The sequence below is a fragment of the Cyphomyrmex costatus genome, unplaced genomic scaffold, assembly GCF_001594065.2.
Source record: "Cyphomyrmex costatus isolate MS0001 unplaced genomic scaffold, Ccosl1.0 scaffold43, whole genome shotgun sequence".
NCBI classification, from domain to species: Eukaryota; Metazoa; Arthropoda; class Insecta; order Hymenoptera; family Formicidae; genus Cyphomyrmex; species Cyphomyrmex costatus.
The window spans coordinates 938,965-957,568 of NW_017278534.1; the positions used below are offsets into that span (position 1 = coordinate 938,965).

The 18,604-nt window shown below is 39.2% G+C and overlaps 2 protein-coding genes across 5 annotated transcripts; one reads left to right on the plus strand and one right to left on the minus strand.

Moving 5' to 3' along the window:
- Positions 1-1,274: 1,274 nt before the first annotated feature.
- On the plus strand, positions 1,275-16,207 carry Tab2 (TAK1-associated binding protein 2). Of its 4 annotated transcripts, XM_018544354.1 has the most exons (10): positions 1,275-1,785; positions 10,040-10,178; positions 11,519-12,017; positions 12,987-13,358; positions 13,747-13,971; positions 14,580-14,728; positions 14,812-14,905; positions 14,977-15,240; positions 15,931-15,987; positions 16,090-16,207. In XM_018544354.1, exons 2-10 carry the CDS (start codon positions 10,071-10,073, stop codon positions 16,113-16,115), a joined length of 1,794 nt encoding a protein of 597 aa, XP_018399856.1. In that variant the 5' UTR covers positions 1,275-1,785; positions 10,040-10,070; the 3' UTR covers positions 16,116-16,207. The 4 variants fall into 4 exon arrangements, with proteins under 4 accessions (XP_018399856.1, XP_018399854.1, XP_018399855.1 ...); XM_018544352.1 differs by lacking the exon at positions 16,090-16,207 and having other exon boundaries at positions 15,931-16,070; XM_018544353.1 differs by lacking the exon at positions 16,090-16,207 and having other exon boundaries at positions 1,275-1,591; positions 15,931-16,070.
- Positions 16,208-16,258: 51 nt separating this feature from the next.
- Positions 16,259-17,756, minus strand: LOC108777446 (pre-mRNA-splicing factor Syf2). Its single transcript, XM_018544356.1, has 4 exons — positions 17,593-17,756; positions 17,129-17,269; positions 16,759-17,054; positions 16,259-16,677 (listed from the first exon to the last, which is right to left on the minus strand). The coding sequence occupies exons 1-4, from the start codon at positions 17,686-17,688 to the stop codon at positions 16,512-16,514; spliced, it is 699 nt and encodes a 232-aa protein (XP_018399858.1). The 5' UTR covers positions 17,689-17,756; the 3' UTR covers positions 16,259-16,511.
- Positions 17,757-18,604: the final 848 nt, after the last annotated feature.

Genomic DNA, 18,604 nt, shown 5'->3' on the forward strand with positions numbered 1-18,604 from the left:
ACGGAAGTCGAAACAAACATCGGTTCTATTTTTCTTGACATTGAATGAGTAACAAAGAAAGAATGACACTTTTGTATCGACTTATGTCACTAAATGAAAAGAACTCAAAGCACCCAGGTACTACAGCGGGTGATTTCCATATTGGATAATATACACAAGTATTGTTTTATCTTTGGGTACTTTCCGTTTGTGACACAAATCGATACAAGTGTCCTGCCTTTATTAATTATTGAATGTCAAGAAGGATAGATTGATGTTTGTATTGATTTGTATCATTAAAAAGAAAACATCCTTTATTACTCATGGAATGCCAAGAAAGATAAAACAATGTTTGATTTATATCATTAATTAAAAAGTATCCAGTGCCAATTTAATAGCGTCATAAATATGAATGAAATATGATATAAAATTCTGAAAAAAAGATGTGAAGAAAAAACTGGAGCAGAATACGTCAGGTAAGTATCTCTTCAGTACAAAATATTTTTGCAATAATTCTTGTCATAATTCTCGTTTTATGTTTTCGTCGATTTTTGCCAATTTAGGTCCATCAATATAAGATTAACTTAGATAAAGAGAAAAGATTGAACCTGTTTAAAGTTATAATCTTACATTAATAGAACCGAGCTTTATGTTCGTTTTTATCAATATAGATTAACTTTAATCTCTGCTCAACTGACTCTTCATCCTTTTATAATTCTTTATAAAGCCCGGTTCTACGAATGTAAAATTAACTTTAATTGTAAGAATTAAAAAAAGATAAACAGTGATAGTTAAATCGAGATTAAAGTTACTTATGTAGAATCAGGTTTTAGAATTAAACAAAACATAAAGTTGAGTAGTTGAAATTAAAATTAATTTATGGAATTAATAGAATAAACGCGTGAATATTAGTCTCTCGATTTATCCTCAATTTCCATAGGAGAATTGCGGCAGGAAGAAGCGTCGAGCGGAATCAGATACACGGCGAGAAAAGGAGGACCGTATCCGTCGCGATGCCGTGCGTCGGTGTCCAGTCTCATACGCGATCCAAAATAGCGCGCGGACGTCGCGTCCCTCTCCTCCAACGTCCCTTCCTCATCCCACCTCTCGACGCCTCTCGTTCCTCATAACCGCGGCGAGCTATCGTGACGCGACTTCCATTCATAAATAGGGACGGCCACTTTATTCGGATCGACGGCCATCTTGACTACGCGATCGCGCGAACTCCTGTTGCTTTAATGCGGTCGTCGACGTTCGTGATCGTTTCGCTCCGAAGAAATCGACAATACATTAAAATCACGTGCGAGACGTCGCGTCCGCCGTCGTTCGCGACGCGAGGCGTCGCGACGCGTCGGGACGAAAGTCGCGGCTGAGCAGCGCAGTGGTCGGTACGCAGTGCACAGCTGATCGGTGGCCTCGGCGGACGGTAGTTGCTCTGCTCGTCGGTTCTCGAGAGAGAAAACGCGAAATCAGTGTGGCTGGAAGACGGAGAAAAAAGAACAGACAGAAAGAAAAACGTGAGTGGAACACAGAACGCGCGAGAGAGACTAAAAGACCACCCGATTCAGTCCAATTCAGTCGCGTGTATTACGATCCGCGCACGCGGTGACAGGTGAGACCTCCACGAGAAATAGAAAGAGTTTTCACGGGATAAGCGGGGCACGGGATCTTTTCGGTGAACACCATCACAGGTGTCGGTCTCTTCCTTCTTCTGGCACGGACGCGAGGTGTAGGTGTTAGTGAAGAGGAAGAGGAGGAAGTGCACAACAACATCGCCTGTCGGATGTCTCCGATGGTTGCCGTCCGGTGAGTCCGACTAAAGTTCGGATCTAAAAGCGGCGCTCCAGGGCGATCGCCGCCGTCGTCGACGACGACGACGACGACGACGACGACGACGACGACGACGACGACGACGACGACGACGACGACGACGACGACGACGACGACGACGACGACGACGACGACGACGACGACGACGACGACGACGACGACGACGACGACGACGACGACGACGACGACGACGACGACGACGACGACGACGACGACGACGACGACGACGACGGTGGCGTTTCACCCGTCGCTTCCTTCGCGTCGTCGCGTCGTCGTGAAGGAACAAGGGGAAGGAGACGGAGCGCGCTCTGACTTTTACTCGCGGCGGTGGCGGCGACGGCGGCGGGCACTCCACGCGGCACGAAAATACACCTGCGATGGAATGCACCGGATGGATACGCGCCGCGACAACAATGCGCTTCCCGCGGAGGCTCCGAGAACACACCGTTTTCAACCCGGTTCTTCATCAATATGAGATTAACTTTAATCTCGCCCAATTTTCACTCTTCCTCTTTTTCTGAGAATTATGCCTGATTCTACCAGAGTGTGAGTTAACTTTGATCTTGGCTTAATTTACTTTTTATCTTTTACTAAGTCCTAAGAATTAGAAAAGGATGAAGAGAGTAAATTGTGCCGAGATTAAATGTTAATCTGACGGTAGAAAAAGATAAACAGTGAGTTAAATCGAGAGATTAATGTTTACATTAGTGGAACCGAATCTTACGCCTGTTTCTTACCAAGTAATTCAATTTTAATAGAGAAATAGACAAAATGCAAGAAACAAAAAGCAAGGAGGACATTGATTTTATGTTGTGATGTTATTCAAAATTTCGTATTAGACGACACTTGTCTTTTGTAAGCGTCTTAAAAGATTTCGTCAACAGCGTCGGTAAAAAATCAATCACCGGTCACGAATGATCACCGTGACAATGAACGTTTTAACCTTTAGCTTAGTGATCATATTTTTTAAATTCTTTGATATGGAATCTCACTCTAAAAAGTGAAAATTGAACCTGATTCGACAAATTAACTCAATTTTCTATCTTTAGGAGCAAGATTTCATTCTAAAAGTTTTAAGAGAGTAAAGTACTTTATCCTTACATGAAAAAAAAAAGAAAAATAGATGTAATTACTCTTTATACGTTACATTTTCTCGTTTTTTAACATTGCACAGTACTATTTTTACGTTTTATTTCTTTTTGTAAGGCCTGTATTCAGAGTCTTCTTATTTTAAGATCTTCTTAATTAATTTTTTAATGATTGCTAATACGAGATGCTAATACGGCCCTCTGATTGATTTATGACACCTTAAGACTATCTTTAAGAGTGCTTCAAATATAAGAATCGACTATATGAATACCGGCTCAAGAAAGGAACTCATAATTATTCAAAATTAAAAAACTTATGGCAGAAGTTTCAGAAATTCCACGTTTACACAATTGAGGGTTAACCTTCCTCTCTTCTATTTCTTAATTAAAATTAATGTATATTTGTTTGATATATTCGTTAATATATGTACGCTTATCTCCTGTTTTGAGAGCATAACGTAACGCGGAACAGATTATCTTTAGCCGTACGATGACGGATCGTAGAATGTTTCGCCCGCGTCATACCGGTTTCGATCGTTGCGTAAGATTTATGATAATGTTGCACGAAGATAATCTGTCACGAGGCGACTGTTTGCACAGCTACTTGCCGATGTCATGGATAAGAATTATGCGCGTTCGCGTAAAAACGTTCGACGTCACGCTTTAAACCTGTTACGAGACGAACGTAAACCGGCGAGCTTCTTTTAATAAATCGACTCTTAATAATTCCAGTTACGTATCGCGAACATTATATACCGTTTTCATAGATAATATTTCTCTCTCTCGTACAAACCTAATTATCAAATTGGCTGCATAATTACTTCTCTTGCATGAAAAGAATTTTGTTGGGGTATCTAAAAATTCATCTACAGAGATCTAAAAATAAATTTGTGGGGCTATCAAAATAATTGTGTAGGACGCTCAAGCTGATTGTTGGAATATCAAAATTTTTTACAGCATTGCTCATCATGCTTGAACGTTCTGCATAAATATTTTGATAGTTCAACGAAATTATTTTCAGATCTGTAGCTAGGTAAATTTTTGGATATTTCAGCAAAATCGTTGTTTCCGTTCTTTCCATTCGTTTTCACTATTATAGACTAACACTAATCTTGATTCAACTTGCTAATTTTTTTCTAAGAATTAGAAAAAAAAATTGAGGAAAACTGCTTCTTCTTTCTCTTCTTTTTTCCCTGCCTGTTAAACGAAATGGATTTTTTTCAAATCTACATTTGAAATTTCTAAATGGAACTCACAATTTTAAACGGACATTAAGTGGATATGAACGATAAGTATCTTTTTACTGCAAGATACAACTCTTTGCATTTCAAATCGTTTACAATCGCGAGAGTTTCATTCAGATACTCCAATAATGCGAATGCAGAAGGATCTATTCCGTTTGACAAGCAGGTGAAGTGTACAGAGAGAAGGAGAATAGGAAGCGAGTATCAGTTGTAGAAACGGATCGCGGTCAGTTTCTGCCACTGCATCAATTTAACGCCCTGCCATAAAACAAATGTATCGCGTGCCTGTCACAACAAGCTCGCGGTGGAGCGTTACGCCTCTCGCTGCGTCGGTTTATTTAAAGTCAGAGTACATACTAGCGACGATTGGCCAACCATCGGGGCCAGGTTCTCGTTTTCTGCGATTGAGACGTCCTGGGGCGCCGATCGACACGCTGTCAAGCCTGGAGCGGACGTGGCTACGTGATTAAATATCGATTATAAAATTTAGTAGATACACACACTCGTATATTTTAAAGGGATCATAACCATTGGTATAAATTCCACCTGGGACTCACTTGATAAATTACGAGCTTGTGCACTCGATACCGCTATTTCAATCTTATCAATGTATTACACCTCAATAATATTCTAATATTCTTTGCTTAATATTCTTATTAATTGATACATTGAAAATATTGTATTGTTTTGATATTTAAAATTATTACTTTTTATATAATATCCTTTTAAAAGTATTCTTTGATTTAATGAAGTTAATTAAGCGAATTGCGTTAAACTTAACGGTATTTAACTGATTAAATTTTATAATATAAAAAACACGAAAGATGTTCTAATATCCTCTCTAATTAATATTATAATTTTTTTTTTAACAATTCGTGACTCGAATTAAGATACCAGCGACTCTAATTAATTTTCGTGCGTTAAATCACATTTCGTTGTAATGGCGTCGTTATAAATTAATGTAGCGAGATTCTGCGATTTTTTCGCCTAGCTAGCGAAAAGGAAGAATGTTTACTGTTTTCTCCGCGAAATGAGTGATGACAGTAATTTGCGTAATCACTGATAAATTGATGTAAACTTACCCAGTAATTTCACTCAATGCATCATCGGGACGCGCGCGAAAATACCGCGTCTGGTGAAAGTTTCCGTCGGGATGTAATTGCGAGGAATTTGAATTTAAAGACCGAAGATGTTTATGTTTGAGAGGGAGAGTCGTTCCAAGAATTGATATCAGTTTCGAGGGCAAATTGCGAGAGAGATCTCTCGCCTTGAGATATAATTTATCACCTTATTAACTGATACATCAAAAATATCGTATTGTTTCAGTGTATTAAATTATTATTTTTTATATGTAATATTCTCTTAAAGATATACTTGGACTTAATTAAATTAATTAAACGAATTGCGTTGAACTTAACGGCATTTATCCGATTTAAATTCTATCGGTCGAAACGACCGGGTTCAACTGACGCAGACACTTGTACGCCTGCAGACGGCGACGGCGACAGCCGTGTTTTGCAGATCCTCTCGCGGGAGGGACAAAAAAATGTGATATTATATTTTTGTACAGTTTGCGTTTATTTTTGCCGGCGCGCGCGGCAGTGCGACTTATCGTACAGCTCTGCTTAACGTTAACGGTGCGCGTCCCCCGTCAATTATTATTCTTAGTTTCTTATTTCTGTCTGGTGGTCTTCGGTGTACGTTAAACTCCTCGACGCGTGGATCGAATCTCGTTGAATTTCCACGAGATGTTGAAGGAGCGCCATGAATGAATCGGCGTTGAATTGCACCGATTGTCCGATCTATCCCTTTGATAATTTTTATGAAATAATAACGTAATAATATATAGTTTATTTAATAAAGTCCACATCTCTCCAATATATATTTGGAAAAATATTTGAGGACACATTTGCGAATTTATTCGACTGTCACCCTAATTGCCACGCACAGTGATTTATTGCGTTTGTACATCACTGCTAATTAGACGCTAATACGAGCAATTAGCTTCCGTGGACTCGTCGCGAGCAACAGGTGTCGGATAGTCGTACATACTACGCTTTCGGAGATGTGCGATTCGCTGTGCAATTCACGATTTCTTGATAATTAATGCGATTGTCATCTTGTATGTACGATAGGGCTGTCACAAATAAAATTGGAAATCAGGGAAATGTTAAGGCAATTGAAAACGGTCGGGGAAATCAGAGAAAGTAAGGGAATTTTGTAAAATTTCCTGAAAAATTAAAATTCTCTCTTTTAAAGAAATTTGATACAGGTACATCACACTACGCAGTTTTGGAATACTACCAACTTAATAATTAAATGCAAGCAGTGTCAACAACGTTAATAATAATAATTTACGTTGCTATGTTAAGTTGCTCTGTTAAGAAAATTTTTAATGGTTTCCAAATCAGGACGAAAATACAAACAATTTTTTAAAATAATATTTAAGATAATCAGGAAAAATCGTGAAATTTGGTTTAGAAATGAGGAAAAAAGTTATGAAAATTTTAGGACAAGGTTATTTGTGGCAACTCCGATCGAATTACGGGGAAACTGACCTTTTCCTCACTTTTTACTCGCAAAAAACCACATCATTGTGAACGCAAAAGTAGAATGCGGTTTTTCGTCACATTATCGCGAAAGATCGCCGCTGCCGATCAGCCGCTCTGGCAGGACATTCGGGATTTCGGTGGATTTCCGCGACCCACCTGAGAATAATTCCGTGTGGAATAAAACAAAACAGAGGGCGAAGACGTGGAAATATCAGACGGAATTTGCCCACTTTTCCTGCGTTTCTACACGGGGCCCAGACGAAAACAGCCGCGATCTATGTATATGTACGCGTGTTTCTCGGGTATTTCATGACACAAATATCTTCTCGGCAGCCTGGAATTCCGCTTTTCCTTTTTCGCTTGTCCCGACGCGAACGATGCTCTCGTTCCCTTCTTAAAACGTCCCCGTCGCCGTCAGAGGAATCCTGAAACTTTCCGCTTTCCGGTAGAGTCTTCGTCTGTCTCTATTCAATATTTAGGTCTGTTTTCTTTAGCTGAACTAGTATACACTTTTAGAACTTAAAATGAAATAAACGTTTGATATTTGGTCAAAGCGAGAAAGAAAATTCTAGTGTATATTCTGGTGTAGGAATAAAAACAAATTTCATGTAGCTCTCGCTTATTGAAACGTGATGTATTCTAGCTATTTTTTTTTATCAGTCATCAGTGGAGTTGTGTTTGTGAAATTTGTTTAAATGAACGCTTGTTTTTCGATTTTATGTAAAATTCTCTTCTTTAGTTATTTTTATAATTAGCTCGTAAATTGAAAAATTACGCGTATTTGTATCTATTGTAGCTCAAATATGTTCAATTGGATGAATAATTTTGCGTGAAAGAGAAAATTTGATCTCATAGTTGATTTACTGTCGCAATATTTAGTTGCCTCCTCATGCTTCTTACAATAATTATTCCGACGAATTCGCACAGGACACACGGCAATGGCATCCGATTACATCCGTACTGAAAAAAATGCCTTGGCACGAGCGGATTCGTTTATTCGGCTAGTCGAGATTCGCGAACAGAGCCGGAACGAATTCGCGCAGCCACCATCTTCGAGTGCCATCTGCCCACTCGCATTTATTTACATTTCGCTCATTTACATGTAGACTTGTTTTCGAAAATCTCAAGAGGAAGAGCGAGAGCGAATTACCTGCCAAAGAAACGAAAGAACAAGCGAGTCTGAAATAATAGGCAGAAAGCTGTGGTCTTTATGTACAAAATTTATATCATGTTCCAACATAGAACCATGTTTTTTTTTTTATTCAAAGAGTATTTGAAAGAATTATAGAAAAAAATATTAATATATATACATTTTAATAGCACTGTGAAATATTTATATTAAATATTTAGATTAAATTAATTAATTATTGGAGAGAAACGGCAGGGGGAAGGCAGAAACGAAGCGAGGCGCGCCAATAAACACTTTTCTCTCTGATTGATGCCTCGTTCACCTGACCCGCCGTCTCGCCAGGTGCGAATAGATGGAAGAAAAGGAAACGACGGAGATTATTAATTCTAGCACTTTATTTCGTCGCGTGGCTATGCTCCAAGTGTAAATTCCACGCAACTGAAGCTTTTTCGTCCCCTCCGAAGTCTTTTCCGATCGAATTGGCGTCGCGTCGTTTGCCAATCGCGAACTCGCGAGAGAAAACAGACGAGTTATCCGCAGAAAAGCATGCGATCAGATCGAAAAAGGAAGTCGACGGTAATTTGCGGAGGAGAATGCATTTTTGTTTTCATCAAAATCATGTATACTGATCCTGCAATATTTTTGTCCGATCAAAGCTATTTTGATTGCAATGTTCTTTTTAAGTGTACTGAAAAAAAATTTATTAAACCTTAATATATATATTTTTAATACATGTTTTTTTGAATAGTACTAAGTAATCGTTCATTCGCAGTAAGTAAATATTTATTTACTTATTAAAAAAAATGATTATAAATCAAATTAATGGATTTTGTGCCAAATAAATATACGTTTACATTTTGTAAATATTTACTTAGAACTATTCAAACAGATATTTATGCGATTTTTTTCTGTGACCAAGGACCAAGCGCTGTTTTTCGCGTAAATAACATAATATTCGCAAAATTTCATCACGGCTGCTGGCGGGAGCGAGCGCGTGGCGTGTCCCTCGGTGCCGGCTAATAATTATTATGTAGCACTGTTACGTGGTACACCCCGCACAGGTGTCCACCGTTTTCCTACGTAGCTGCCAATTTCGCGATGTAGCGGGTGTCGTGGAGCGATCGGCCGCGTGGGAATAGGATTAGGATTTCAAATTAGCCTGCGCGGATTTTGGCAGTTTTTGACGAAAAGAATCTCTGCGATGACTCACCTCGTGCGTAAGCACACATATTTAGATTTCTTCTTAATCGTATGCCTGTATAGTTATCATTTTTCGACAGCTATTTATAGAAGATAGTAGGGGCAAGAATGCAGACGTCGCGTAATGTACGGATATCAGAGAATGTTAACGGAGCGTATATGAAAGTTCGATTTTTTGACTATATATATATCATTAGGTTCGTTAGATCGTATCAATTGTATTTTAATTATTGACTTGTGTGCAAGAGAGAATAGTGTACATTTACGCGCGATATGGGGGTTGATGATTTCTGCGAGATTACGAGAACTTTTCATTCATTACTGTGTAGAAGCAGGCAAACAACTTATAGTTCGACTTGTGCGTTACTCTTGAAAAATGGGTCAGCCAGGCGGGTTTATAAATACGATAAGATATGGATATGCCATCGAGAGAGAACGAGAGACAGCGAGGGGTGGAAGAGAGTGGGAAAGCTTCCGTCTTTCCTGCTTGGCTCGGCGAAGGGGCGAAAGGAAGATCCAAGTTTCAAGAGTAACGCGTCGCACCTGCTCTCCGAAGTCGCCCCCGAAAAAGAAATAATGCGCGCGATCGCATATCGCTCTTTTCGCACGTTTTCCGGTTCCACGGTCGCTCTCTCGTTTTCTATCCTCCCTTCCGTCGCACTTCGTATCACGAGTCTATCATCGCGATTATACCGTGATTTTCATCTCGCGCTCGACGTCGTCGAGATCGCTCCGAGACAGATCTGGATGCGGCCCAACTCTCGCATCCAATGAATTATAAAATATCCACGTTTCTGGGAAAGCTTCCGGATCGCGTTATTACGAGCGCTCTTGGCTCGTTTCTCTCGTCATCGCGACGGTATTACGGTCGTATCGCGAGAGACGGAGCGGCGTATTCCTCTTGGCGCGCGTTAATAGCATAAATGAACGGGAGAGTCCAAACGACCGACCACCTTGTATCGGTCCGACAGCAAGGACCGACGATATATGTAACGATGATATACCTGGCACCTGCAGGTAGGCCCTGCCAGGAGGATGGGGGCCCACGATGGGGGAGTGCCACTGCTCTAACATCACTATCATGCAGCTGTTCCACGAGCTGAAGCAGCAGTTCCCCGCGCTCCCTGATCACGTCGTCTCCCAGTGCATCGCCCAGGTACACAGGTGGCCTTTGTCCGTTAGGAGTGTGACCCTATTAAATACCGACCCTCGTCTCGGACACGAGTCTTTTCGCGAGACTCGCTAAACTAACTCGTCGTCTTTGAAGATTATCAAATAAGAGAATGGACTAGCATGCGTTTGGATTTGGACCGCCATATATTTTTCAGGACCTGCTTAAGGTAGAATAAGATATCCATGCATCTCCTATGTTATCTATTTATTTTATTCTATTTTAAGCAGGTCCTGAAAAATATGGCTGCCCAATCAGAAGTCTAAACAAAGTCTAATCTCTTTATTTGAGGATTTCTCTAGTCATCCCTAGTCGCCGCAATAACGACTAACTGCCGGTGCTGCCTGCAACGCGATTTGCGACGTGCGATTTAACAAGAATTAATAATCATGTATCCTCTCTCCTCTTCGTCTTCCTCGCCTCTGCCATGCATCGCTAAACCCATTTGCACGAGCGTGAAACCTGTGTGTACATTGTTTAAGTGTGTATATAGGTTCTCTCCCAGAATCATCGGATGTTCCCTTCGTCATATTTGAATTAATCGATTTGAAAACTATTTTGGCATTTTCCTTCGACAATAATGTTCAGATGTGTTACATTTCAGGAAAGGAAGGAATAAAATGTTATTTACAAATTTAGGTATAGATTTGAAAATAATTTGTTGGATCATATTAAAGTAATTATATAGGAAGCTCAAACATATAAGAATATTATAAAAAATGTTTACATTCTACAAGCTTGAGTGTCCTGCATATAATTATTTTGATAGCTCAACAAATTTATTTTTAAAACATTTTCGAAGACTTCACAGCAAGTTCTTTCTTTCCATGTACTAAAAGTCGAAAAATGATGTTCTTCGCATTGATGAAAAATCGCAGTTATGGTAAATTAACTAAAAAGAAAAGGATTTCGTCGTGTTTGCAGAATTGGATATGCATATAAATTCATACGTATATAAATTCAAAATGTTTAAATACTAAAATACGCTTTGATCGAATAAAGGATTTCTCTTATTTAATTAGATTTATTCGGATTTATTCTCGTCGGTCAAAATTCGTGTTATATAACTACAAGTCAAAGAGATTACAGTCAGATGGAACATCCGGTTTTGATATTCTGGAATATAAGTCTTTCCTAGCATACACGCGTCTAATACGAGCGATTAACTGTAAGCGATCGAACGCGACGTGTTCCTTTCGGAAGGCGGTCCTGGAAAAGAAACACGGGCTCGGGACACGTGTGTTCCACGAGGTGTTTCCTATAAATCGGACTCGACGTCGAGGACAATCGGCGGCAAGCTGACTCCAGATACGTGTGCGTTGCAGAACAGTCACGACCGGGAGACATGCGCGAGAAGCCTACGGGCCACCCAGGAATCTCGTCCGTCACCGGGCGCGTTTCCACCCCCGGCGCCCTGTATCGAGATGCAACAGCCGTTGCTGCTGCAGCCGCAGCAACTACAAGCACAGCAACAACAACGAGATCAACAACTCGCATCGCAGCAGCGTTGCTGTGCGATGAACCAAACGATCGCGAACAACGTCAGCGTCGGGCGTCCTCATCGACCGGCGTCGTTGGACATCGGTATGACCCGTCGCTATCCTCTCGTAGGCTGCACCCGCACCGCTGCCGCCGTCGCCGTCACAGCTGCGACGCCGGCGTCGTCCAGCGGCGTCGTCACCCCCTCGTCCGCGCCGGCTGTCTGCACGTCACGCGGTTTCTTCGACGATTGCTGCACCGTCAATAGTAACAGCAACGGCAGCAATGCGCCATCCGGCTTCGAGCTCAACGTCAACGTCGCCTGCAGCCCCGCGGGCAATCGCGGTACGGAAGACGGACGTTGTCTCCTTGCTGGAATTGATATTGTATTCGCATTATTTAACGCTGAGCATCCCGAGTTGTAAAGCAAAGACTGTGCACTGAAAAAATATACTATAAATTTTAATAAATTATTTGTTTGAACAGTGCTAACTACATTAAATATAAAGATGTATTTTTACGAGAACTATTTATTCGATTTATAATAACTATCATTTTTTATTAAATAAATATTTAGTTGGTACTCTATTTAAATAAATATTTATTAAAATTTAATATATTTTCTTTTCAGTATGCGTAATATTTCTTTAAGTTAATATTTTAGTAAAAAAAAGAAAGCATATACAAAAGGAGACTATAAAATGACTATTAATATTAAAGGAGACTTATTAGAATTGACAATAAAGTAAATTCTTTTTCAAGACAGAACATTTTTCTTTTCAAAAAAATTATTTTGAGAAAAAATAGCAAATATGCGATATAAACTGTTAGGCGTTAAATATGTGATACGATCCAGCAGCGTACTAAGAATTAGATTACAACAGCAGCAGACCAAGAATTAAATTACAATATCAAATTAAAAGAAATTGGATAATATAATAATACAATATATTTTACTATATAACGACTACAGGCAGAGGTAGAAGGATAGGATGCAAGCGAAAGCAGATTGAATAGCAACGCGATACGCTCTTCTTGTGAATCTTGATATCTTGCGGCATGCTTGTTTATTACGGATGTTATTAGAGACAATTCATTTTAATCGCGCTCATAAGCTCCTGTCACAATTGCCATTCAACAATCGCTCAGACGGACCAGTCCGCAAGTTAAATTGACTTTGATCGTACACCGTCGACTTCTTTATCAACTGTCAGCTCTGAAATTATTCGTGCGAGATTTAGCGGAAAAAGTATTTTTTTTTTTTTTTTTTTTTTTCAAAAGGAAGATTGTCTAATTGTGATTTTATATCAGCAGATTTTCGAACAGCACCAACGATCGGTACCTGTAAACGAAGCGACCTTGTCGTGCCACGATCTCATTACGCCGAGCCTCTGTTAGCCATTGGGAAGTCCGAGGCACAAATCGATCATACGCGAAGTTATACGTCGGTCAGTTTGACCCTCCGGCCGCCCTCCTCTGAGCCGCAACCTCCGATCGATATCAGATCGGAAGGATCCAGTCTGACCTACTCGACCTCGTCGTTGGATCCACGTGGTTTTCAGAGCCGCCTACAAATAAGCATAGGTCCTGGAAATGTCGGTAGCGTGGCAGCGGCGAGGATCAGACCACCCATGGCTAAGCCGATCATACCGCCGCCATGGACTCAAAGCCCACTACGGTCGCCTGGTATGTTCGTAATTTAAAACAATACAATTCAAACATAATTTTGAGATAAGAGCTTCATTCATATTTTAAAAAGAAGTTTTATTGAGAAAGAATTATATAAGTATAATATTTCTTTATATATACCATATATAAAAAAGGAACGTCATTAAATATGTATTATTTACATAGGTTCTGTGACGTAATATGGAAATGTAAAACGTGGTGTGAGCATATGTACACAATGACATCTGATTCTAATTTCAGTAAAATTACAGTTTAACGAAAATTAAGAATAAAGTCATTACAATTAAATACAAATCTCTATACTCGTCGAAGAATTTTTTTATTAAAACTGATTCGAGATACAATTGTATTAATTTGTAATACAAATTTCCCTGATCATTTTCAGAACTTCCGCTAGAACCGTCTAGCCAATTGCCAAGGCCCACGACGACGATGAGTGCACCGACTACTCCCTCCATACCGCCGACGACGAATATTGTCCCGGATTGCAGCCTTCCCACAACGCCGTCCGGACCCATATCGAGCAGCGGCGTCGGGCCTCCCAGCGCCGCCTCTTCCTCCCTCGGAGACCACACAGCTTCTGATCTGAACCGATCGCCGTTGTGCCAAGGTGAACCTATGGATCGGAACAGAATGACATCGTCGGAGCGCGTCCTCGTCGCCGCTTTCGCCAGCGTTGCAGAATTACGCGCACGTGTATATTTACCTGGAAGTCACTCGGTCGCACGTATTACGCCCACGCACACAACGCCAGAAACGATATTTACGCATTCTTGACCCCACGCTCCGGGCTATACATAGCTCGCGCGCGCTCGCGGTTACAACTACACGGACCACCTGATCCGGTTTTTCTGATCGTGAGAGTTTGACGCGTTTCCTGGATCGTTACGTTAAATGGCATACACGTTCGCAAAGACCTATCGCTTCTTTTCTGTCCGCGATTAAGAAGCGCGATAATGAAGCAAACACAATGCGGAGAGCGCGACCGTTAATCTATGATACAGATGCGATAACTGATAAAACTGTCTTGTATCTGATCCGTTGTCATCATGATCAAAGTTCTAATGAGGCGAGGCGATATACGTGTAATAAAATTTTTTAGTCGTTATTCGTGACAAAATAGAATTAAAAAGTGATCGAAGTAAGAACTAGAGAGCTCTTTTAGAGACTTATTTAGTTAGTATACACGCTAACTAAAATATTCTATGGAATTTTTAGTGGAGGAGCACCAAAAGAAATTAATCGCGGAGCAACTGGCTAGAAAGGAGAGGCTCGCCACGGAACTCAGAGCTGAGAAGGGACGGCTCGAAGTGATGAAAAAAGAAGTACAGGCATTAGCCCGACCGGATCCCTTGATGTCACCTCAAGTACGTATAATCGTAAGAAACGACAATCGATATCTTTTTTTATATTTTCTTTTTTTTTTCTTTCCAATGTGTGATTTTCGTAGGAGCTGAAAAAAAAGCTGAAGACCGAAATATATATGCTGCAGGTCGAGTGCGAAAGATTGACCTTAGAAGTCGATCAATGGTCGGACAGACGAGGTATCTGTTTCCTAACATCATTGCATACAAAGTTTATAAGATACTCGTGGCGAATAACTCGTACTTTCCAGTGCCATTGGGCGAGACGAATGAGGAGTTTTATCAGGGCATTTATACCGGCCAGTCGTTGCCGACGAGACCGTCGAATTCACAACCGCCGCGTTTACCAAGTCAACCACCAGCATGGCGGCTGGAGCAGCCGACGAGTGACAACGATCGGGAGGAACGGGATGAGACTTCATGGGTCTGCACTATGTGCACTTTCGACAATCATCCATTGATGAACAAGTGTGAGGAATGCGACATGCCGAGAATACTGAACCACAGCAGAGCAGGTATAAACTCTGGCAAATCGGCGAGGGAGTTGCCGTCGACCTCATTGTCGTCGTAGCGATAGTGAACCGTCTGAACGTTATTCCAACCATACGAAATAAAATAACTTGTCACCTAACAGCATGCCGACTTTTGATATATCCTTTACGAAAACTCGTGAAGATCGTCTCTTGCAATTGAACTAATCGATTGGATTTTGACAAAACCATGAAGCGCTAAAATAAAAGTGATATATTTTTTATTCTGTTGTATTTTTAAAAAAAAATTTTAACAAAGTGTGAGCGTATGCTCTTATAACTATATTATAAAAACTGTGTACTTAATTATGATTAATTACATTAATCATGTTAATAAAGCATAATAAAAGAGAAGAGAGCTTGCGACTTTGTTCTCGTTTGTTTGTTTAAAATGTGTGTGTGCATTTGCTGATTTTGATCGCATTTATTTCTATAAATTAACGTTTTATTTACAAGCCAACTTTTTTCTTTCTAAGCTATTAACATCATTGATACAGCATCGACATATGTATACACATTTCTATGTATAAATTATAAATATGTGTATCTTTCTTTCGGCAAAACGCATCTTTAAGTCTAACTTTAGGTAAGGAAACGAATTTATGCTTAGTGAATTATATATATAATATTATTTTACTTAATTTTGTAACGATGTTTACGGTCTGAAAATTTCAGGGGAGACGCAAGATATTCATATACGAGTAACCCATCACCATAATTTTTCGCCACGACGTGAGTATATTTTATATGGATGCTTTCATTGAAACGCGAGATTAATATGTATAAGTTACTTACACTGTCTACAAAAATAATCACAACGTATTACTTTTCTAGATATAGTACACAGCTGGGTGGTATGATGCGAACTGTGAATAGAAGTTTATAAAGAACTGTACATACGTATAAAAAAAATTTAAATAAATCTTGTAGGGACTCTAAGTGATTGTAATAGAACACATATGGTGACTAATGTAATAGTTTAATTTTTTATTTATCGTTAGTACACATTACGCGTTAAATAATTTTTCCCGTTCTTTTTTTTGCAACTTATGTCTCTTTTCTCGAAGCAATTTCTACGCATCTTAAAATTTCGTGCATTGCAGCATAATTATAGATGCATCGTCAATAAGAGTAACAAAAGATACATTTGATTAAATACCGTAAAATTTTTTTCTCCAGATTCTTATTTGTACAAAAAGTCATCGTATACTACATAAAATACAAGTATTTGTGATAATTATAACAACGTTTTCTCGTTATATAGCCGTACCCCTCTCCAAATTTAACTTCGTTTCCCGAGTATACTCGCCATAGAATCTCTCCAGTTTCTGATTGAATCTGGCGTTACGCTCGTTGATATAATCGATGTCCGCGTCATCATTGTGCATTCTACGTCTGCTGTATCTCTCCCGTTTAGCGATTCTGTAAAAAGGTAAACAAGATAAGTATCAAATTCGAGTCTTATTAAAGATTACGCGATTTCATTAAAGGATCGTTACTTACTGCTTCTCCAAATTGGTAACCATTTTATCTATGGCTTCCTTTTTGTCTTCGTGTAAACCGTGTAATATCGTATTTGGATCACCATAAAAAGCAGGACCTAATTTCTCTTTCACGTCTTCGTACGCTTCCATATTCGGTTTAATGTTTTTCACTTGTCTGTTGTAAGAACGTATCGCCGCTTGTTCGTAATCTGAAAATCCTGGGTCAGGATTCTGTTTGCTTTTCTTCTTCCTAGCTATTCTTTCTGCTTCAGTGGCATCAATATTCAACAATTTTTTCCGTTCGTAGTCTTCACCCTGAAAAATAAGTTAAATGGATAAATAATTTTATACAATTTGTCAAAGATGGAAAATATGATCAATTGTGACACCTTAACTTCTGCCTCTTTCCTGGCAGCTTCGTCCTGCATTATCCATTCGGCCTGTCTCTTGCGGGATTCCCAATTGGTGGGCAGCTTGTTCCTCTTATCCTCCTCTACGACTTCCTTGTGGTTCTGCATTCTGGCCTCATTCTGTTAAATCAATGTATATGCTATAGACAAATTGCGCTAATAAATTCCAATAACAAGTACACTTAATTACTTAAAATACAATACTATTCATGTAAAATAAAAGGAAGAAATAAGTAGTTTAAAATGCCAAAGTGAGTAGAATTCAAGGTATCGTTTCATGGCAAAAATGTGAAAAATGAATATATTTTATATGTACATATGTATATGTTCATTCATACATACACAAAAATTTTCATTTTTCACTTTCTTACTCTAGAAAAAAAGTTACACAATAAAACGTCTCGGATAGGTTATATTTATATTCTAATGCAAACTTCTCTCACCCTTTTGACGTGAAGTTCTTTAAGTCGCTTTATCTTTTCTTCATATTTTGCTGTCGTGGACTGCGTGGACGACGCACTCGACGTTGCTTCGTCCATCGATGAACGGAAGGAGACACAATTTTCCAAGCTCGCGCAGCAAAGTCAACATAAAAAGTGGCGACTTGTCAAAATCAAAGAAAGAAGAAAACTGTTTTAGGTTTTTGTCATGAAACGCCATCTGTGTTCCCAAAATATAACTACGTGGTCACATGCACACATTTATCTTACGTCGTAAATATAAACCTTCATAAACGGCTTAGGCTAGAAACACACCACTCTTTTGCATAAAGCATGTGCATAAGGAATTTCATTGACCCATTTTCTTATGCATGAGTTGGCATGAGTCAATGAACCTATCAAATTCTTTATGCACATGTTTCTCGCCTTATAGTACATTTGTAAAAGTGTTTAGAGAAGTATTTAGTTTTTAGAGAAATAAAAGTTTTTTTCCGCGATACGCGGATTTTCTTAAATAAAAGGTAGTTATTAATTTTAAATCTTTTATTAGAAAACTTATTATTAGTACTGCAAGAGAGAAAAAGTTAATAGATTATAGCAAAGAGAAACCTCTGAGAGTGGATATCCTGGCCTTAATTTTTTCATGTATCACATCTCATAGAGTAATGTCCACGCTTTTGTGGTTGTGTGGGAGAACACCACGTAAAATACGTTACAATTATATATTGGCAATAAGATGAAAGTTCTCACTCGATATAGTATTGCAAGCAAGAAAGAAACAATCAAACTGAATATAACAACGTTGTAGTAAAAATGTGTAATAATTTATGTATATGTAAATACAAAATTTTTGGCAATTTGCAAAGAAGACTATAATTAAACAAATATTTCTACATTATTATAACAAAATATGACAAAAAGGAAAATGCTTGTTTAGAAAGCAAATGGATTGCATTGCTTTGTTTTCGCACAAAGAATTATGTAGGATAATGCTTAGTGATAAACTGCGTCGTCG